The sequence below is a fragment of the Epinephelus moara genome, chromosome 2 (genome assembly GCF_006386435.1).
Source record: "Epinephelus moara isolate mb chromosome 2, YSFRI_EMoa_1.0, whole genome shotgun sequence".
Classification (NCBI taxonomy): domain Eukaryota; kingdom Metazoa; phylum Chordata; class Actinopteri; order Perciformes; family Serranidae; genus Epinephelus; species Epinephelus moara.
The window spans coordinates 24,307,093-24,329,918 of record NC_065507.1 but is presented as its reverse complement, the minus strand read 5'-3'; the positions used below and the strand labels follow the sequence as shown (position 1 = coordinate 24,329,918).

At 41.5% G+C, this 22,826-nt stretch overlaps 1 protein-coding gene across 2 annotated transcripts in view; it reads right to left on the bottom strand.

Moving 5' to 3' along the window:
- Positions 1-22,565, bottom strand: part of LOC126407723 (neprilysin-like) — a 39,722-nt gene extending 17,157 nt beyond the window's left edge. Inside the window, exons 1-9 of one of the 2 annotated variants that reach the window (XM_050072896.1) lie at positions 22,132-22,565; positions 18,704-18,880; positions 17,246-17,281; positions 14,813-14,974; positions 2,093-2,173; positions 1,560-1,655; positions 1,350-1,468; positions 1,096-1,164; positions 372-506 (exon numbers count right to left, since the gene is read on the bottom strand). In XM_050072896.1, the coding sequence (XP_049928853.1) occupies positions 372-506; positions 1,096-1,164; positions 1,350-1,468; positions 1,560-1,655; positions 2,093-2,173; positions 14,813-14,974; positions 17,246-17,281; positions 18,704-18,880; positions 22,132-22,174 (918 nt within the window). In that variant the 5' untranslated portion in view covers positions 22,175-22,565. Of the gene's footprint in view, positions 1-371; positions 507-1,095; positions 1,165-1,349; positions 1,469-1,559; positions 1,656-2,092; positions 2,174-14,812; positions 14,975-17,245; positions 17,282-18,703; positions 18,881-19,564; positions 19,872-22,131 lie in introns of those variants that run through there. The other variant, XM_050072905.1, reaches the window with a different exon arrangement.
- Between the last annotated feature and the right edge of the window lie 261 nt (positions 22,566-22,826).

Below are 22,826 nucleotides of genomic sequence, written 5' to 3'. Positions count from 1 at the left end.
GTAACTCTTCCGTTTACATTTTGTTAAGGCTTGAAGTTATGCATATCTAAGGGTGGCACCGCTTTGAGTGACAGGCTGTCTGCAAGGTGTTTGCACAGTCTATGAGTCAGATCCACTGCTCACTCATCCATAGCTCTACCCTCTCATCCAGATATGGTCACTTCTGGCTCTAAAAATACAAGATGGCTGAAATGCTGAACTCAAGGCTTTCAAATGGCAGCCCACAAACCAATGGGTCACAGCATGGTAGGTATGTCCATTATGTTGGTTGGTAACTGACACAGAGGGCCAAAGACCAAGCATTGATATTTGACAAGTTGGGAGTGAGGACAGGTTGGCTTCTGTGGTAATAATTGTGAATGCATGCTTACATTGGCGATGTCCCTCTCCAGGTCCATAACACGTGTCACATCCTCTCTGATGTGGGTTTCATTGATGGTCAGTCCCCGGTCAGTGCGGATCAGCTTAGCCAGGTCAATCATGAACTGCTCGTAGGCCCGACATGCCTGTCAGACACACACTTATTTATGATATTCGTATCTTGAAGTCACTTTGACAATCACACACAGATACACACACACACACACACACACATACAGACACACACATACAGTACACACCTACACTTACATTTGGCGTGCCTCAAGCTAAGTGCAGTTAAGTGCTGCTTTCTGCATATCAATCAAAAGTCCATGTAAACTGTAAAGTAAAACCAGAGCAGAGGATGTTTGCTCTAATCACACACATCTGGTCTGGATTGAGACACAACCAAATCTGTTCTGTTTTGCCTCTTTGATTCTAATCATCACTTACCGCCCCGGAGCACAGTTTTATTTATCACATACGCACACGCTTGTTAATGCACATAAGCAAAAAATAAACACAGTCAATTCAGGTGCTGATATTTCAGCTGATGCCCTCATCATTTGTCGGGCATCATGTTTCCCAGAACAAACTCCTGGGGACATAGAACCCAGACTCAGTGGCACTCGCCCAAATGAACACATGGAGCTCTTTTCATTGTGCATCACTTTAAAGCCTTAATTATATTATGAGTGTGCGTGCATGTGTATTATCTTTACACTTTAGACCTACCTCTGCGTAGGGTCCAGTGCAGGCGTAGTAATCTCTGGACAAGAGGCCGAGGTTTGTCTGCTGGTCAAACTGGCAAAGAGCAGGACAGGAAAACACTTATTTATTCGTATTAGCCAAAGAAAACAAATTCGATGACATTGGTGGGTGGTTATTTTCCAGCTGGATGGATACAATGTGTGAGTGTCTGTATAAACATGGGTCTGTGAAACAGAGAGAGAAAGACCAGGGCTTTCTGGCTACAGTCGCACACCTACATGAATGATGTGTGAATTGGAGTCCCTGTCATCAGTGCCGACAAAAAAGTTAACCAAGAGTTGAGTTCCATATTTCTCATTCAGCTTGGCGATGACATGCTCCAACCTCCACGTTTTACCTAAATAACAGAGAAGGGAGGAAAACTGAGGAAGAAGAAATTGCCTGTACATGACTTCTGCTGTGCATGACGATAGAAAAGAATACTGTACCATAGTTGATGTCCCAGTCGTCCACAGCTATGGGCCAGTCGAACACATCAGGAAGCATGTCCAGCAAAGGAGTCCCTCCCCTGAGCTCAATTAAACCTTAAATCAAGCGTAGATTCAAACAAGCAAACCTCTGTTTCTGACAATACAATGCAATTAAGTATATGTCAATCAAAATTCAGAAAAGAAAAAGAAAATAAAGCTTGTTATTATTCATATATTGTACTTCTTATCAAGCATAATTAATCTATGCAAATTTGAGGGCATTATGAGGAGTTTATTGATGTTACTTCTAAGCCAAAATGCTTTTGAAGAAACCTTTAATTTGCATCACAAAATGATGTAAAGCTGAAAGACAGTAATTCTTATTTTTAAAAATAATTATTGATAACAATTGTTAATACATTTTTTAATGGTAGCTTGACAATACAATAAACTGAATGAGAGACACAACCTTTGATGACTGCAAGAAAAAGACTCATTTTAGGAAAATAGAAGACACAAAAATTAATAGTCTCTGATGCCTGCTGACTCACTCTCATTGGTACAGGATTTGTAAAGGGTCTTAGCCTTGGTGAGCGCAGTGGCTTCCCCCTCCACTGTTTTTTCAAGGACACCTACAAATAGAGCAGAGACAGAGCGAGCATGAAGGAAAGACATAAAGACAAAGACAAAAAGATTAAGGAGGAATGAGCATTCATGTGAACAGAGAGAAGGAAAGATGAGAGAGGGATGTAAATAACCTCCGGTACTATATAGATTTTTTTTTTAATCTTTGTGGATTCAAAATAGAATACAGCTGTCACCCAGATGTATTTAATCATTTTAATTAAGGCATTTTTTCTGTCCCTGTGTCAGACAGTGCCAACAAAAATAGTCATTAGTCAGTCATTACTTCAAACTGTAGCAAAATGGAACAACCACTGAAAAAGCAGACAATATGACATTATTCCATGGGGGGACATGTTATGAATGAATTTAAAGGTCTAGTGTGTAGGATTTAGTGTCATCCAGCAGTGAGGTTGCACATTGCAACCAGCTGAAACTTGTGTCAAGCATGTAGGAGAACTACAGAGGCTGACTCAAAAATGCAAATTGCCCTATCTGGAGCCAGTGTTTGGTTCATCCATTCTAGGCTGGACTCCATGGAAGAAGATCTGTTTCATATGTAGATATAAGTGGCTTATTATAGGTCACAAAAACACACAACAATTCTTATTTTCAGGTGATTATACACTAATGAGAACAGTTCTGAATATTACATACCATTTCTACCAATATATCATACACAAAGAAATGCAATGGAACTGATGTAAAACAAGCATTCAGTCAAAGAAAACTTTATTTCCATTGGCAGTATTATATTTTCTGTATATTATTATATTATAGTAATATATGCTCTGTTCTGGGGCCTCTCTGCCTTTCCTCGTACCTACGCAGAAAGCCTCTTCCACGCACCTACATGCAAAGCCTAAGGCGGAGACAGCACACCTCTCCACCGTTCCACACGTTTACATAGAATGCCTTAAGGCAGAGAGAGCACACCTCTCTGCCCTTCTACGTGCAAATGAGGACAGCCTGAAGCAGAGAGAGCAAACCTCCCTGCCCTTCCATGCGTCTTCATGGAAAGCCTACGGCAGGGAGAGTAGCAGCACCCCCAGGAACCCCCCAGGAACAGAACAGAGTGAGCATCAATGACTAACAGAGATGGCATTGATAAGTCAGACACAGCATAAAAAAGGAGGAGCTGGGGTGGAGGCAGGTTGCAAAGCGGCTTGCAGAGGAAACAGCAACAGTAAGCAGGTCAGAGCAGTTTAAATAGGGCACCCTGAATGAGATTCTTCAATTGGTTGCATGGAAAGGAATCATGTGATCTATCAGCTGACTTCCATCCATCAATCAAAACTCTATGCTCAGTTTTCTATTTTTACACAGTATGCACAGTAGTTACCTGAAAAACAAAGTTTGTTCATATTGTCAACACTGGGCATTATTTAAAAGGAATATTCTAGTGAGAACAAAAAAACTTTCCCCTACTGAACAGACCTAAATCAGTTTTCACTCTTCTGGTAATTCTGAAAAATCATATCAAGTCTAACAACTTTGAAAAGATCAAAAGTTTACTCATTGGATGCATTGGAACGTTGCATTGATTAATCAATAGACCAGGATCCAGGAATGCATAACAATAGCTAGTACACCAGTACATAATTATAAAATGTTCCCCTGTTGTGCATGGTAAAACTTTGCTTTGAAGGATTGAATGAATAATTAAACATGAACTGTTTATTAGTTGCAGTGCAATTAATCTTTTCATTTAAGTGATTAAGATTATTTGGGTCATTTGTTGTAGAGGTCAACGCTGTCATACAGACCACAAATTAATGCAATGCATATTTTAATCTCTGGTTGCTATAAATTGAATTTTCAGCATGGCGGTGGTAATCAAGGCAGGGCTAGTGACCTCAGAGCAGGGAAGTCATAGCAAAAAAAAAGGTGGAAAGAAATCAAGGAGCAGCAAAGCTGAAGGTGTGGCAGTTAAAGGCCATTTGAAAACAAGAGTGAACACCATTGCTTGTTTTATTGCCTGCGTTCATTGCCATTTCAACACCTGTTGTGGGCATATGGACGTTAGTTAGCTCAGCCTCAGGCTAGATAGCATTTCTAGGTAGACAGCTAATCAAAATGAGTGATAAGTGTTGGTGTGTAAACTTGCTCAACTGAGGGGGAGGAGAATGGGACCAACAATACACTTTTCCTGTGTTGCCTCAAGGCACAAAGTTGCACATTGTTGCTTTAAAGTTTAACCATTCCTTCAGGATGCGCTGTCGCTTCTCAGCAGCATCTAACATGAGAGTGAGGAATCATCAAGACTCAACCTAACACCCACGTGGCAATTTTGGTGTTTACTAAAAACCACCATGGTGAATGCAAGTGTTTGTTGTGATAGCGTAAGAAATGTTGTGCCCTTTGAACATGGAAACAAAGAAACCTAACAGCTACTCATCAGGGGATACAGAGAGATTTGGTGAGGTTTTGATGTAATCCCATGACATCCGAAACACCCGGTCATGGTTAAGTGGCACAGCACTACTTGGCTACACTGAACTGACAAATAAAACAATGTGTACACACTAAGACAGTTTCTTCTTGGTTCTGGGCAATTGTTTTGTCATTTTTTCTGCTTCTGAGTTCAACAATTTTCTCTATCTGAAAATGTAGATTATGTTACAACTGATTTTCCAGAAGCACGTGGCTTATTATGTTGTGTACATGGGTTTTATGGTGGGTCTATCTGGGTTATAAGGACTGCATAATAGATAATGGATGATGCAAATCTCTTTAAAGTCTAAGCACATGTGATGAACTTCCGGTACATGCAAGTTCGAAAATGTGATAAATCTAGTTTAGCATAGGGCTTCTTTTGTGCATTTAAAGACCTGCCACTTGTTGAAATCCACAAAGTTAGCTAGCCAAGTCAAGCTGTGCACACGTGTACTTCAGTATAATGCATATATCAGTCATGATGACTGCATCGACTGCTCAAGCATCCTTATTCTTTAAAGGATTTATGTATGTACATATATATATAGCAATATAGTGTGCTTAAATAAATCATGCCCCAGTTCACATCATTGAAACTAAATTTCAAAATGAAAGTAATCCAATGAGAATTAGGCAACAGGTTCATTGGCTTTCTATCTAAGATAAGGAGATTGCAGCCTCTTCTCATTCCCAGAACTTCAAATACAGCAGCTTGGTCAACAGCTGTTGGAGCCTGATTCTGACGCACAGGGGACACACTTTCAACCCCAGTGTAAACTCATTCACAGCAAAAAAAATGTAGTATAAAGCAGTAGTTCCCACCCATGAGGTCCAGATTTTTCCTTAGCCATTGGTTCAAGGTCCACACAGTTCAATCTGTTCTGCCTCATACTTGCGTTTGGCCATGCCATTGAGCTAGTTGACTGTCTCTGTTAAGTAGCTGTCCGTTAGTCAGTCACTTTAGAGCAGGAAATGTGCCTGACATTCACTTCACTCCAAAGTAAAGTGTGTTTTTTTACAAACTTGATACATTCACAAGTCACTTGTGGTCCATTCAGAATGGACCCGCGACCCATCAGTTGAGAACCACTGGCATGAAGAGTGAGAAAGCCCACGTAGGGTGGCAGGGAGGGGGGTTGGATGGGTCAAATGAACAAGACTTTCACAAGTTTTTTTTTTTAAATACGTTGAGTACATCACATATGTCACTTGTCACGGGTGTCACATGACAAACATTACATACATCACATACATCAACACTTTTTAACTACCTTACAAAGTAATGTTATGTAACAAATGTACTTATTTTAACCCAAACTATGATCTGTTTTCTAAACCTAGCCAGGTAGCCTAGTTTTGTTGCCTAAACCTGAAGAGACCTACGTTTTCTGTGAACTGAGAAGTTTATTTTAGAAGACACTATGAATGTTTCAGGCTGAAATTGAAGCACTGTCCCTGAGATCCAAAACTGATGCTAGACAGGTACCTAGAGTGTCATAGTTTTAAGTGTACAGCCACTGACCAAACTTGATGAGCTGGGAGTGAGAGAGCATGTTGAAGATTGATACCACTCTCATGTTTGTACATACAATATGTATGCAGCTGGTTAGCTTAGCTTAGCTTAGCACAAAGACAGGAAGCAGCAAACCTGGCTCTGTCTAAAGATAACAAATTCCACTTCCCAGCACCTCTAAAGCTCATTTATTAACATTGTATCTAATTTAACCCACATGTTAAAAAATGGCAATTTGCCACTTTGAAGGGTTATGTGCTGGACTATTTCTTGACAACCAGCAGAAACTCCAAGAAATTACTGTTCCCAGCCAAGAAATAGTCCAGCACATAACCCCCATAAGACGGAGACCAGATCTAATTGTTTAGATGAAACATATTAATTACAGAGCTTTAGAGGTGCTTGTGGGCAAATGTTTCTGTATCATCAATCTCCTCGTCTTACCCTTGGCAAGAACGTGAAAAAAGTATTTCAGAGAATGCTTAACTTTAAATATCATTACCAAATAAAAAGGAGCCCCTCTAAAAGGGTATCATCCAAGCAGGACAACCTTTTGACTTTGACAAACCATCACACAAATCAAATCACGGCTTCAGTATTGTCAATCATAAAGTTATCTCTTATAAATGTTGCATCGGGATAAACAGATACACACCAACATACTGCATGTCTCAATGCAACGCCAAGATCAATACAGGAAAGAGGATGGATCTTGAGTTACACAGCCAACTGACAGGAAACTCTCCCCAGAGTCCATCACTCATGTCACTGTGAGTTGGGATCAAAAGATGAAGATGAAGAAAATTAGATTTTTTTTTTTCTGTGCTTCGTAATTTTTGGGACTTACCGACAGGGCCAATCACAATAAAGACAGCACGTAAAGCGTATTTAAAACAAGGTTTATCCTTTCGTTAATCTCCAATTTAATTTAATGTCACATCAGATCAGTGTCTTCAATACGCCTCTTCTTTGAGTGCATAATTTATGGAAAATCCACTCTCATTTAACTAAGCAGCGACTTAATATTCTTAATTTAATTCAACATTAAATCATAATCTTATGCAATTATTTTCATTTGCTCAGTGCTTTGAGTCATTTCTTTGCCTCATTTCTACTTGTTTTACCCCTTGCGCGACTGCCTTTCACTTGAGCCTCTTTCTACCCTTTCATTTTTCTAATCCTCCCATTTTCTCATTAGCATGTGTGCACTATTTATGTGCTCATTTAATCTTAATGAAGTCCTGAGATAGGAACCCTTCACAGGGCGCTTCCTGCAAAAGGGCACAGATCATGTGTGTGTGATTGGATTACTGACTGCCTGGTGCTAATGTTTAACCACAGCAAAGGCTTACCCTCTCTATATCACACTCACACACACACACACACACGCACACACACTCCCCATGTGTGTGCGTGTTTGGATTTATTTGAGAATGGATTTTGTGCCACCTGATGTTTGTTTGAGACATCACGTCAATTTGAGCCAAACCACTCAGCATGATACAGAATCCGAATTTTGAGTTTCTTCTCTCTGCATTGCCATTTTATCCTCAACTGCCTCTTGTTCCACATGGCATTTCACTTGCAGTGTTTTCAGTTTGAGCTCTGCTTCCAATTCATCATTATGAAGGATATGTTTAGGGTATATTACACGCAGAAGCTGTAAATGAAGTTGAAACTGAACTGAGCTGACACTTTATCAGAGTGAAGAGTCTCTATCAGCAACAATAGAAGTGTTTACTGTTCTGGGCGAGGAGCAGAGACACAAAAGACTTTCTTTTTCTCGACAGTCATTACTCTGTGGCAATAATCCCATTGTAAGGAAACACATTTGACGGAAAATTTAGAACGTGTTTTCCATTCAAACCAGTACATCAGCCCATTAGGAACTCCCTTAACGATCTTAATGAAGCTGTAAATAATTTACAGCTTCATTAAGGTACTTATGGATTCTAATATTGAGTTTTGTCACATTTTTCGTTTGCAACACAAGTGTTGACTTTTGCTGTATTTTGAGGTCATTGTGTGTCTTGGTGCTGTTTTGTAGGCTGTCCTCATGCATTCTTTATGAGCCAGTAATTCAAGTTTAAACCAAGTATTTAGAGAGGCTGCGATCACGTGATCAATGTGCTGATGCGACTAAAGAAGGATGCAGGCTGGGGTGATGGACGGGTCACAAAACACAGGACTTTCCTCAGAGGACTGGTGTTCGACCGGTGTGAACTTTGAGTGAACTTTGAGTCATTTTAAGGTACAGTGTCACCATGTGTCTCTCCCTAAACCTAACCATAGTAACTTTACTTGCTGAAACCTTTTACATTAAGTATGTGACTTTATGTTAAATACATAACATCATTCATGGGATGCTAATTTGTATGATGTCATATGGACCATTGTATGAACATGCACCATGTATTGGAGTTGTGAAATTAAAGGAACTATTACGGTGTCTTGGTGTCAGCCAAGATCTGTCTACATAAAAATGAAAGGAGAGAAGTAATCTGCACCTATCAAGGTTCATTTTGATACAAAACATCCAGTCATTGCATTTTGAACTTTAATGCTGGTGCCGCTAAAGGCAACCAAAATCTACACTTTACTTTGTGCATAAACACAACCATACCTTTAACATTGTAAGAATCTGGTTAACTTTCGATGAACTTGGCCACTGTGTCATGGAGGATCGTTCCCAATGGCAATGACAGGCCATCTGAATTTGCCACAGTACTTATCCGCACCTCTGACTGGTTTCTGCTTCATAGCATTGACGGCCCATGGGTATCTTAGAGCCATCTGCCATACCAAACTGCCAGGAAAAAAAACATGATCTGTCAAATTTCTTAGAGACAAATGCTGCTGAGGAAAATACTTCCACAACCAGTGGCTCATCCCACATCCTATACCTATGGTATCAGCTAAATTCATTGCAGTGGTCGCTGAAATCAGTTATCCAGCTAAAAACTGTCTTTTAATGTACAAATGTACAGCAAGTATGAAACCACTGACTTTGGTGAACTCCTAACTTTTCCACTCGCCATGCCGTCAAGCCAGGCCTTTTACAACATATACCAATTCTGTCATTGACTCAGTACCATGCTGTCAGTCAAAGTAATGCCCCTTGGCAAGTCTTAAAGTTCTGTCATGTACCCAGCACAGCGTTGGCTGTGAAACAGCTAACAGGGCAGATTCTTACCTTGGTGGAGGTCTAAACTCTTTCCTGTTATCCACAAGCATCCTAGTTGGCAAAAACATATTCGATTCAGGATCTTTTATTCAATATATTTTTGTTGGCCGAGAATTACTGCATTAATATTCATATTATTTTACTTGGCCACAAACCTCTGGTCTGCTATCTTTATTTGATATGTTTACGGGGAACACAGTATTTATGGTGTTATGCAATGGTTCTGAGTGGAATTTTGATATCACGGAGGTCATGTGAACAAATCGTTTATCTCAAAAGTCTCATTGCAGTCGGTATTGTTTGACATAAGTTCTGTTTCAGTTATTGTTATCGCAAGAAAAACACAGACATGCAGTCTCTGACTGTTAGCAGCATGCCTGACAAACACCTCACATCTCAACACGTCACAGCTATCTCACAGACTGAACGGGCCTACCGGGCCCAGGCCTAGGGGCCCAAGGGCTCAGGGGGCCCCTAAACCACAGCCTCTGCATGAAGTCACTGTTATTAACTTTGCATTTCTTGTCAAAGGTACTTAGTGATTTATGTCAATAACCGAGTCCCTCTTAAAAATATAAATGAATAAAAAAACATCCTAAAAAAGAAACTTAGTTTTTCTATTCCCTCACTTTATCTATAGGACTTTAGACAGGCTGAATACTCTGTGCAATATGGACCTATGTCTCTGCGAAGAATTGTCTCAGTACAATAAGATTTAAACCTGGAATCATGCAAGAAGCACCTCGTGTAATACAGAGATCAGCAGCGTGCTCACACGCGCGTGCTCAAGCACAGATGGATGTGCGCACATAGAGCTTAGCTTGGAGATGAGTACCACATGCTGGTTCACATTTCCTGACCTATCCTCAAAGCTCCTCTCATTATACCATCGTCCTCTGGCTACAGAGCTCTTCCTCAGTTCAGCTCAAAGCCCCCAGTTCATGTGTATCTCACCTATCATTTCCTGTATCGCTCTCCTGTTGCCCTTCAGCACTCATTTTTTTGTTTAGTTTGCATGAAAAGCCTTTCTTTCATCATTTTCTGTGTGTTGTACCTCTCCCCTTTCCTCTTACTGACACAAACTAGTTAGTAATTAAAATGCTCACGGTCAATTGAGCAAATTATTGCACAGTATGCCGCACCTGAGCAGGGGGAGGTGGAGGAAGAAACTAACACAGACGCGTACATGTCTGTACACATAAAGCTGCGGTCACAATCAGAGTACAGATCCTCATTATGAATCATTTATGGCCTTTTACAGCAGCAGAGAACAATCCAAGGTATTTACAAGCAACCACAAATCTAAACAGCTACTCACACACATACACATGCACATCGCCTGTTTTATTGCTGTCAAGCAGCCTAGAGCGCTGCAGTGTCCAGGTGTTTCCAGGCCCCTGCAGCTGTTGACAGGAAAAAGGATCTGTCCATCAGCGGGCGGCGGTATCCAAGCAGGTGGCAGCAGCCAGTCCCAACATCAGAGGTCACATGTTTGATGTCAACTCCACAGTGGAGGTCACACCTCTGCTGAGGCCTTACACCGCTGAGCCGTAAGTCATTAGGAAATAAATTCTGTGTGCTGGTAGGTCTTAGCTCCTACTGCAAATGTTTGACAAAGCAGAATGCACACATACCTTGGTTTGGACTATCAACCATCATCTTAAATACACAGCATTCTTGTTTTATTTCTCTCTCTAAAACACACAGACGTGCACACACAAAGTAAACCTGAAGATGTGTGTATACAGTACAGTCGGAGGCATTCCAACTCTGACTGGTAAGCCTGACACCCTGAAGGAATGAGCATAACACTGACGGTTGGTGGGGATTAAAGCTGTTGAATGATTAAGACCACTTCTTTGGCTGCTCCATTCCTTCATGCAATAAATGCAGCATTTAGAGCACTTAAGCCAGCGATACTAAAACATCAACCTTTGCACTTTAGCCCAGTATTTCTTCGTCAGTTGCAGAAGTGTATTTTTCTTCTATCTCTGCTTGCAGACAGGCAGCAAATATCACCGTGAGATCTCTGATAAATCTGCTCAGCCACAGTAAAAATACAGCAAATTGTAAAGTGACGGCACACACTTACACACAGACATGCTATATACGTAAGCAGTAACAAAATGTCCATGAGCCCTTGTTTAGCAATGTTTATTTTCCTTTTTCCCCCCTGTGTGTGATTTTTATGGGTTAAGCCATGGAGAAGAGAGGGGAAGAAAGCAGAACAGAACAGATGGGCCATAAGTTCTTTGCAATGTAGAATGCAACAAGAAGTTAACATGCATCATTTTTCTGACAATTCCTACAGTTGCCTGCATCCATTTTTTTCATATCAAAATGTCCTGTTTGTCAGAAATTTAAGTATAAATCTCTGAATCAAACAGAGTCTAATGTTGAAGAAAATCATTATGAAGGAAGAAGAGCCTGAATTTCAATAACACACTTTTATAATTACACTGCACAGTGTGAATGAAGATGCACTTTTACCACTACAAGCAAAGAAAGTAATGAATGCTGACTACATTACAAGCAATCTCTGAGTCCTAATGGAAGTTATATTGATCTGAAAAAGGGTGTTTAATCAAAAAAATAAAAGGAAAGTGAGGACAGCGAGAGCTGACAGTACATGAAGCAAATGTCATGTCTAAGGTTTAAGAAAACAAGTTACCATTTTGTTAGCTAAAGACCTCTCATAGGTTAAATGTCCTTTCAAACAATGTGTTATGAGCAATTATTGTGAAAGTCTAAATGTCATGCATATTTAAAGGAGCTCAATACAATATTCAGAGCATTATTATAATGGCAAACAACTATTTGCTATGTAAAGATGTAGCGGAGTAATAGTGTTCTGAGCAGAGAATGAAATTTAGCTAACTCTGTCAGTTGTGATCTGAGCATCTCTGTTCTTTGTTGTGACTTTTCGGCTGCCTGTGCATGTTAGTGTATATAAAGCTCCATTTTCACCAAACACTTTTAGTGTGGTACCTTTGGAACCAAAAGTAACCCTTCAGACATGGTACCTAGACCCTAGCGTTTCCACTGCAAATAGTACTCTTAAATGTGGACAGGGTTGTTGTCACTCACTGCTCCGTCTAGCACTCATTGTATTTCCTCAATTTAGGGGTTTAGTGTTGTCGGAGCCACAGAAACGATGCTCCGCAACTCAGAGTGAGGATTAGAATATATGCAGTTCACATAACCCCGGTTGATATTAATATATGTAAACGCTTGAAGATCCACTCATATAAAAACTAAAGTGATGGTCAAAGTTGTCACAGTGACACTTACGACCAATTTCCACCAGATGCGTGTTGGTTGTGTCTCCGCTCCGGCACGGCAGCGGAGCTGATGCATTCCATTCTAGTCAGTGTGTGTGTTTCCACCGGCTGCAGTTGTGCTGCGTTCCGGCTCCGTCTCAGCTCCGGCGCTCCGGAGCCCTCCGGAACAGATACGCAGGACTTTTATTTTTGCCGGACGCCGGAGCACAACGCAGCAATTCAGCACAGAGCAGATCGTGCGGGGCAGGAAGTCGTGCACAGAAACACAATAAAACATCCGGTTAATTTTCAAAATAAAATACACAGTGTTCACGGCGGATCATATTTCCCTGCACTACACCTTAAAAACTACATAATGGGCAGAGGCAGGCCTGAAGTCAACAGGTCAGAGGTTTTCAGACGTCATTTCACCCCGTGAACACCATGGACGAGGAGATATTAATCATGGCAGTGCACCAAGATGTCTTCCGGACGGCGGAGCACGCAGCGGATAACCAGCGCTGCCATTCCGCAACGGACACGCATCCAGTGGAAATCCGAGTTAAGGTATGTTGATTGATTCACGTCGTCAGCTCATGCATTGAGTAACATTACAAGTTAACGTTCCACCTTAAAAGTTACCACCTTTATTTTTATAGTTACATTCTACTAATAAAATTCTCCACAGTAAGAACAGTGATAACATGAGCCTCAAAACCAGCCACAACTCAGCCCTGAGCAGAGTGACCGTCCACTATTGACCAATCAACAGACTGCAGTGTTCACAGCTCCACCTTTTAGTACCAGATCTGTGTGCTTGGTACCCCAACAGTAGGGGTGACCCAAAATGGAGACGGTACAGAACGGCTCCATTGGTACCATCCACAACTTTTCACAGTGGAAACGTACCATACTGTTCGGTAGAAACAGGGCTTAAGTCCCTTTGAGTGTGAGCTAATCACTGTCGTCTACACTGTGCTCATACAATGGTTACTGCTGATATCGGGATAGCGTTGTCATGGAGGCGTAGTGCTCATCCTCCAGGTCCCCTCGGTTCACACCGTTCACTCTGCCAGCACTGTTACTCCTGTTAGCACTGTTGGTACTGTTAGCACCGTTAGCTGCTAGCTGTCGGCTTAGCCACCTTCATGTTGAGAGCCGTGTGCAGACAACCTCTGAATCATAGATACGCTCAGAATATCCTAAAGAACTTATTTTATATTGGATCGAATAAAAAACTATTACCACCCATATTCAGGTTTATTTTTATGAAAAATAACCTGCATGTCATCACAAGGGCAGAGAGCAAAAGAAAAAAAGGTGTCTCAAGACAAGAGACTGTGTTTTTCCATCAAGATTGGACAGATAAAGTGCCAGAGGCTGGTGCAAATTATCTGAGTCCACAAGACAGGCTGCACTTTAAACCCTGGTTTTCCTTTTCCACTGAGGATTAATCTTTCTCCCCCTTCTGAATCACTCTGTTTCTCCTGCAGCCAATCTGCTCTGTCGTTATTATAGTGGAAGGAACCGGCATATAAATTGTAAATTTATGGTAGATGAAGAGTTTCGGTTGTCCACGGAAAGTTTGTGCCCCTTGAAGATTTAGCACCCACTGCTCAGGACTCGACTGGCCTTCTTACAGACAACATGAGGTGAAGTATGGACCCTCACCCGCACACAAATCCACAAGCGCTCACACATACGCAGTGTAACTTGACCCTTTCCGTATCAACCATGCTACAAGGATACAAGACTGCAATGCCTGCTAAAAGCTGGGAAAACACCTGAGACAAGCACGCACATACAAACTTGCAATTAAGATTTTTTGTCACTACTGTGTGTTGACATCCTTAGAAAACAGCCTGAAACCAATGTCCAAACACACATACACACACTGATAATGCCAGCTCTGTTGACAAACTCTGCTCACATGGTATTACAGAAGCCAAACTCCCATGGCATCTGTGATATCTATAGAGCTGCAGTCCCTGAAGGACAGTCCTCTTTAGCTTGTATTCTCAAGCAACTGAATCAAGCTGTTCTCTGTCCTCTTACAAAGCAAGTGTACTGAAAAAGACTTACTATTCTCGGTCGCAATACAACTTTTAATCATGGATAAATTCAGCATTATTACTCTAATAAAAACAGGTACCACAGGTCTCCACATATTTGACAAATGAGTCCCCCCGCCCCATCTGTTTCTGTCTCTCAGACTGTAGATCTTTGTTTGTGTGGATGTGTGTAGGTGTCTGACCTTTGAGAATGACCTCCAGTTCGTCTCGTAAGATGTCGAAGGTGCTGTATCTGGAGCTGGTCTCAGGGATGATGTTCTTTTTTAGCCAGCCTCCACAGGCATACTGGTAGAAGTTGTCACAAGGGTCAACGCTGGCATCCATGTTTTCAATTAGGCGAGATGCTGCATGGACAGAGAGGAAACAATCTCTGAGACCTGAGGGTAAAGCTCACTGAAAGACACAATATGCTATAGGATAAAGGTCTGTGGTATGAAATCTATCAACACAAGTTTTATCAAACGCCTTGGCATTATGCATGTGAAAAATGAAGTTTTGATATTAGATGTGGCATTACAGGAGGCTATTTGCTGAAGTTTTTCTTGGCCAGGAGTAGTGCAATCATCACTTTGACAATCAGCAGAGACTCAAGAATGTCATTGCATCGAGCCTAAAAATACTCCGGCACACAACCTCTGTAAAACCACAATGTGTCAGTTTTTGTCTTCCATTTTTATGCTCAGGCCCACATTTGTTAATTTGCAACATGTATTTGAAACTGTCTTGTAGTACCTATCCCTGACACTCTACATGCAGTTTGACAGTGTTGGCGGCCTTGTTCAGTGAGTTGAGGGTCGAGGACATACATACAGCAGCACTGTGGTCTGCACCCTGTCCGCTCATACTGTTCTATCTCTTGGACATGTTGGGCTTTTTTCACGGTCTTTGTTCGCTGAAATGACACAGGACTGGTGAGAAGGGTTGAATGTGTGTAAATGGTGTTGCACCTGACTCCCCTCTGGGCGTGATATACTAAAATGTTTCTGTGCTCTTCGATGACCTGAAATGTGGTTTGCAGAGTGCCTTTTAATTATCTTTTGACCCCTGCAAGGTAAGGCCAAAGTTGCTCACCACCTGGGTTGGCTACGGCCCCCTGTCAGCTGCTGTGGCCTAGGTTATAAAGATGTAGGCAGGCTTTAGCAAGTAGGATCAGTGTGGCTGGGTGGGTGTTATGTCGTGAAAGGGAGTTCAGTCATTGGGCTCCACCCATTGTACCCAAAGAGTCCAGTAGAGGGTGGAGCCTGTGTGAGATAGAGCAAAGGTTACAATACCTTAAAACCTGAAAACCTTAGTTCTTTCAGCACAGGTTGAGCCCTCTACCTAGGGGCCTTGTCTTCAACCAATTCAGGAATGTCCTGATTGGCAAGCCACGTTTATTCCTTCAGTGGGCAAATGTATGCTTATGACTGGAGGAGAGTATTACCCAGAGAATCCAGGGCTCCACCTATGCTAATAGAACTAGGGTTACAATATGGTAACCTTTGATATAAGAGTGGAATTGATCTTCTTATCTAACTATTAGCAAGGCCAGTTGAGATAATGGACCACCTTGAGCCTTAAATGCTTGCAAAAACATTTCATGCTTGCCTGGCAGCAGGGCATAGCATACTGTACTGAAAAACACATTTAAAAAGATAATTAACTTCATTAAAATACACATAGACCAGTGGAGGAAAAAAAACTTAATATGCCTCCACTGCTAAAATAAAACAGTAATAGCAGTAATGGCACTAATTAGGTGAAGTTCGGCACCAGTCCTGGAAACGTGTGAACTTTTTTGAGCTGCAATTAAATTACATGAGGCAGCTGAGAGATCTCTTGTGACAAGGCTGTCCGTCAAATCTGACTGAATTGGGACATTGGTTCCCCAAAAATGCATTGGAAATGAATGGCAGTCTGTTACTGGAAAGTAGAGGAAGAGCTATAAATCTTTAATTTACTATGGCAGTGTTTTTCAAGAAGAATAAACTGTTCTCTTATGAACAATTTTTTACAAAAGTAAGAAGATAAATCATAATGTATAATGTTATATTTAAGGTGCTTTGGGGGGTGTACTTGCATAAAAGATGAATAAAAAAAATGTTAGGGCATCCGTCTATGCTGGAATGTCTGTTAGTAGGAGTTAGTAAGAGACTATATGTAAATGGGATTGTGTGGTACAAAATGTCTTAGCAGCATTCCTGCAGGCATGTAGTCAATGAGCATTTACAGTCAAAAGCTGAACAACAAAACCTGGATATGTTGAAACACGTCCATCTCAGAAATATGTTGTGCATAGCCTATATATCCTGATGGATATGTTTAAGCTGTAAATACATGCTCATACCCATTACCAGTTTCTCAGCCTCTCTTGTACAGCTGTTTAGAGGTGATCTGAGAACAATAACTCTTTGCAGCATGTCTCTGCTGATCAGGACAGTTTCTGTTTGTTCGATCATTGTTTTGACTTAGAGGCAACATATTCACAGTTGAAGTGGCCATTTTCTCTAAGTATATCTGAAATCCCCGGGCTTTTGCAGCAGTCTCACTTTTCACATTGTGTCCTCCTCTGAGAAAAATCAAAGCGTTCAGAATGAGATAATAAAAGAGTGCACAAACAAACAAACAATGCTTACCTGACTGCGTGCAGTCAGCTGTGGTGCAGATTTCATCTATAAGAAAATGCAAAACAAAACATTATTCAGTCAGATTTTTTTTTTTTCAGTCATCAGTCATTATGTCAAATGCTCAGTCTCTCCTTCCCCTTCGCCTATTTTCCTTTATCTATTTCCATAGCTGTCTCAATAACCCTAAACTATTTAGAAGTGTTGCTTTCACTCTGTCAGGAATAATTTTGGTGCTAAACTGTTAATCAAATTCAGTCTGACATATACTGGCGCACACACACCAGTGAGCTGTCATTTGACCATAAATACACTGCTTCACGTGTAATGTGTGAATGCGCAGGATGTGCACACACTTGAGTGCCCACATAGATACAAACATCGACAAAGTAATTAAACGTTCTCACTGCAGATTGCAGAAGATAATAATAGCCCGAAACACACACACAACCGTTTTTTTTAAATGTACCAGCAGTAGATTGGCTTTTTCATTAGGTTTTTTTGTGTTCTTGACCTGCTGGACTTTAAAGTTGCTCCATTTGTCAATAATTAATCAGTTCATGTGTTAAGCTGTTTATTACCCATGTTAATGTCATACTTTTAGATAGCTTGTACCACATCGCAGTGATCCGTCATCCTTGGACTTCCTTGTGATTAATAAATCAGCATGTTATGTAACAAGGACTTTGTGTCAGTATCAGTTTAATAAATGTGATATCCAAGTACAAAAAGCAAACAAAGTCAGGATATTAATGATTAAAAAACCCATGTCACACTCATATTGTGACATTGATCTGAGTGAAGCAGTTTTGATTGGGTTCCCATGGTGAAGACAGGGGGGGGTGGCGGTGTCTGTTCGATTTCACTGTGTCCATTTTAAATGATCTATTTCTCATGCTGTGAACTGATGACATTTAGAGCTAGATATAAGATACACAATTCTTCATAATTCACAGTCTGAAGTGTGAAATAGCACAATGTTTGGAGGTGCAGAGTATTGTGTAAAAATCCCTGAGAATGCAAAGGAAACTCGAAAAAAGGACCTTTGCACATTGCATTCTTCTTTCTGGCTCAGTGGTTGTACTTTTGTACTATGCTTTAAAACCACACGGCTCGAGTGTCTTCTGTTCACCTGAGCAAAATGCTGCTCTTTAGCGTGCTCCTTCATGCTTGCCATTAACGAAGAACTCAGCTGGAAGTGACGGTCAGTGCATGAACACAGTTTAATGGAGGCAAGCTTTAAAAGTTCCTAAAAGCTCCATTAATATCACGGTTACCAGAACGAAAACAACAAATGTCCTCTGAGAAGAATGGCTCCCCGAAAAAACTTTTTAATTACATAATGCACTTTTTTATCACTCTGGTTTTTTATTAAGGTTTACCAAATTTTCAATTTTTCTGTGAGTCACTCAGGTTTTTATACATTTCTCACTCTCATTCTGTTTGCTGTCTGGGTTCTTCAGCACTCACCAGTCTTCTGTGTGGCAAAGAGGATGATGAGGGCGACGATGACGATGAAAAGCAAGGAGACAATAGTAATGAGGCCGACCTCCAGGGAGGTCCAACGGGGCTTCTTAGCCGACTTGGGGGGGTTGGTCTCTGTCATTCTCAGCTCTCCTCCTTCAGCTGCCGGCTGTATCAACTCACCTGAGGAAAGACAGAGAACCACAAAGGTAGATCAGTAACTATTAGGACAAAGAAAGGAAATTAATCAGCAACACCTCAGATCAATTAATAGTCACTTAGCAGGCAAACATGCCAAACGTTTACTGGGTGCAGCTTTTTAAATATGAGAATGTGCTACTTTTCTCTGGTTTTATATTATTTTGGACTAAAGGTCAGACAACACAAGTAATGGTTAGATGTCACCGAAATTTCCTGATATTTTACTTATTACTTCATGGATTAATTGAGGTATTACCTTATACATTGATTGGAATAAATCTGTTCAAAGGGTCTAACAAATTTGTCATGACCACATGCATTTCATCATGTCAGCGTCAGTTAAAATTCCAATCCTTGTAATCAGTTCATCTTTGAAGTCATCAGGCTAAACACTTGCTGATTGCAGCCTCTCAAATGCTTGTACTTGATTATTTTGTCACTTTGGCAACATACAATTTCAGTCACAATATATACATTTTGACATTAATAAAGCGAACATTTTTGTGAAGTCTCTTTTTGGACACACGCTGAAGAAAGAAAACACAAAGAGTGAAAGGGAGATAAAAGACACCTGGCAGTGATAACAAAGCAAATGAGAAAAAAAGACAAACAATATTTTTTTTAACCAGTCCTCAAGCAAAAGGTGAGAACAATGGAAGTTCTTACCCTCTAGTGGCAGTACACTCCAGACCAAAAAAAAAAAAAAAAGAAGAAAAAATCAAGAAACACACACTTCAGAAGAACAGAAAACAAGAGGGACCTTTCCTCTGCTCCTCACTACACTGTGTTGTTTTCTTCTCTGGGGCCAAGTGAGAACTTTACAAAGTTCATGTAACAAGCAGTTAAGTCTATCTCTGAAGGCAATTAATCCTTAATCCCTCACCGAAAGGCACGCACACACACACTCATGAAATCATGAAACACGAGCATGCACACACATACACACACACGTCCCCAGCCACGCTCTCACACACACTTTTACAAGCTGGTGTCATGAGGCGTCTGTGCAGATGGGTGGGTCTCTCTGCGTGCTAGCTGAGATGAGAGCACCGCCCGACCAAAGGACAAAGTCTCTTTGAACGAGTGTGCAGCTACAGAAACATCCACATGCATCACTCTCACACATAACCGCAGTCTTAGTGAATGTCAAAGCCCCATCATTCTTCTTCATGACTAAACAATAGCCCAACGTAGAGTAAACTCCCCCGGTTACCGTCATTATCCCGGCTGGTAACTGGCCATTACTGTACACACTAACCACAACTCCCACACCGGCACTGCAGCATGCATGACTTCACCGTGGGTCATGAGATTTATTACAGGACAGTCGTGGCCCTGCATGTAATGGATATCTTTCCTTTTGCAGTGTTTGTGTTTGAAGGATGTGATTCTACGATGGGCACGACGAGAGCTGAAAACATGGGCCGAAAATGAGTGACTGAAGGCCTAAAAACAGGGGACGAGACAGTTAAATGACATGAGTTGATGTGTTAATAAGAGCTTCCTGTCAACCTCCCTCTGGCTGGCTGCAGGAGGGGGTAGAAACTTTGCGTCAACTTTTTTTTTTTCCCCTTTGTGCAAGCAAACACATCATCGTGACAGCAGTCCCACAGCTCCAATAACACCATGTGTGCACGTCAGGTTTGAAGAAGCTATCTATTATATTCATTTGCTCTAATCCTGACACCGTGCATGCCAAGAAAAAAAATCGCCAGTGAAATGTATTAAAAAGGAAAAGGGACATAAAGATGGGGTGAAGGAATGTGCGATGTGCAGCACGAGAGTAAAAAAACAAGGAGGGACTCTGGACCCTGAGAGGCCCTAAATCATGTTTAAGTGATTTCCTCTCATTGTGCTGAAGCGTGTTAGATATGGATCTTAAGGAGCACTTACTGTATGTCTGTCTCATGCACTTACTTCACACACAATGCTTACTGTTGTGTTTCTCTACATGACTCCAGAGGAAGTAGGTATTGTGCATGTATAAAATCCAGGTAATTCTCCTTCCCTCCCAACATTGCTTGTGGGTGGATTAACTGTTGGCACGGTACATGCATGACGCTGATGCCTTAAAGGATGTTTTCTTTGTGAGGGAGGAAGGTCTAATATGCGTGTGAGTTATTTGTAAGCTGTCATTTCTGCTGCTGGTGTGGCTGCTCCTGTTTTAGGACGCAGTTACTGGTTTTACTTTTCATCATTCTTTTTTTCTTGAGTGTGTTTTGGATGGTATGTGTCAAATCTCTCTCTCTCTCTCTCTCTTTTTTTTGTCTGTCATGATATATCTGAAACATAAACAGTCCCCATGTCTTGCGAGACCTCACAAACTCACTCAAAATTAAACCCATCATTCACTGAGACGCCTGAAAACACCCATGCGTCTGCACACACACACACACACACAGGTATACACAAGACTACTTGCACAAAGTCACTTTTTTTTACAACCTCCATCCATGAGAGTCATGAACATGTCATGTACCTAATTGAGTTTGAATAAGTGCAGGAATGTGGCCTACTTTAACTTAAAATAACACCTTCTCTGGGATAGGATTCTCAGCACTGGGCCTGTAGCTGCACACTGAAGAGTAAAATCACTTTAAAATCATTTTTTGGAGGAGGTGACTTGATGCCCAAAGGTGCTATGATGTAGCTGAAATGAAGTCCACCTCTTAAATTGCTTTCCTGATGTTTATATCTGGTAGCTGAATGAATGAAATAGGGGAAATAACTTTTAAAGGGATATAACACCAAACTTAAAACATCACCAGCGCCCTTGCAACTCGTATACAGTGAACTACAAGCACAAAGTGAGGTTAGGATACCCAGCTTTAATGCTATGACAGTGGATCAAAGTGTTTTCTGCAACGAGCAAATGCAACTAGGTGTTAAAACTCCTGTGATAAAAATATTCAGCTGCAGCACACACGGTGAGCAAGACGCAGTTAAATGCGTGCCAGATCCTCATCTCCTGTTGCACGTCGGGAATTCCAAGGGGGGTGGCATGATCAACTGGTGCACGCTGCCCCGTGTCACCCAGCCGGCACACGCAAAAAAAAATAAATTAAAAAATAATGCACTCAACGGCGCGCGCGCGCGCACACACACACACACACACACACACACACACACACACACACACACACACACACACACACTCACACACACACAGAGATGGAGACGCACACAAATGGCACCGCGTTATAAGAAGCGCTCGGGGTGCGTGAACGACTTACCAGATGTGTCGGGAAATTTTCGGTCGATGATATATATGGGCATCACATCCACTGATCAAACATCCATCAAATCCACAAAGGGAGCGCAAAGTGCTGATCGATCTGTTACAGGCTATCTATTGGCTTCACCCTGGATTTCAACAAGGCACACACCGATCCCGCCTCTCTTCTCCTTCTTCTTCTTCTTCCTTTGGCTTTCTATTCTAGGAGTGCACATTCACACAAACACACACACGCGCGCACACTCACGCACAGACCCTTCAGTCCAACTACCCACTGTACTGTACCACATCTACCCACAGAGGATCGCTGAATTCAAATGACCCATCAGACTCGCGGCGCAATTGGTCAAGTGTGTGATCCACAGGGGGGGGATCCCATATTTATACAGCCTATGACATATAGTGAGACAGTGAGGCAGCCCTCTGAAGTTCCCTGTCTGTTTCCTCCTCCGTCAGGGCGGCGTTCAGAAGTGACCCTGTCAGCGGCGCAGGTTCAGGTGAAGAGTGTGATGAAGTGATGACTTGTATATTCTCATGTACTTACACGCAGGGCTGCCAATATCTTTTGATCCAAAGCACTTCATGGTGAGAGGGTCCATACAGCAAAATCCCTGCTGTAATCACTGAGAATCACTGTGCTGAATTAATAGTGACCAACTGCTTTAATTACTGGCTCCAGTCATTTACATATAG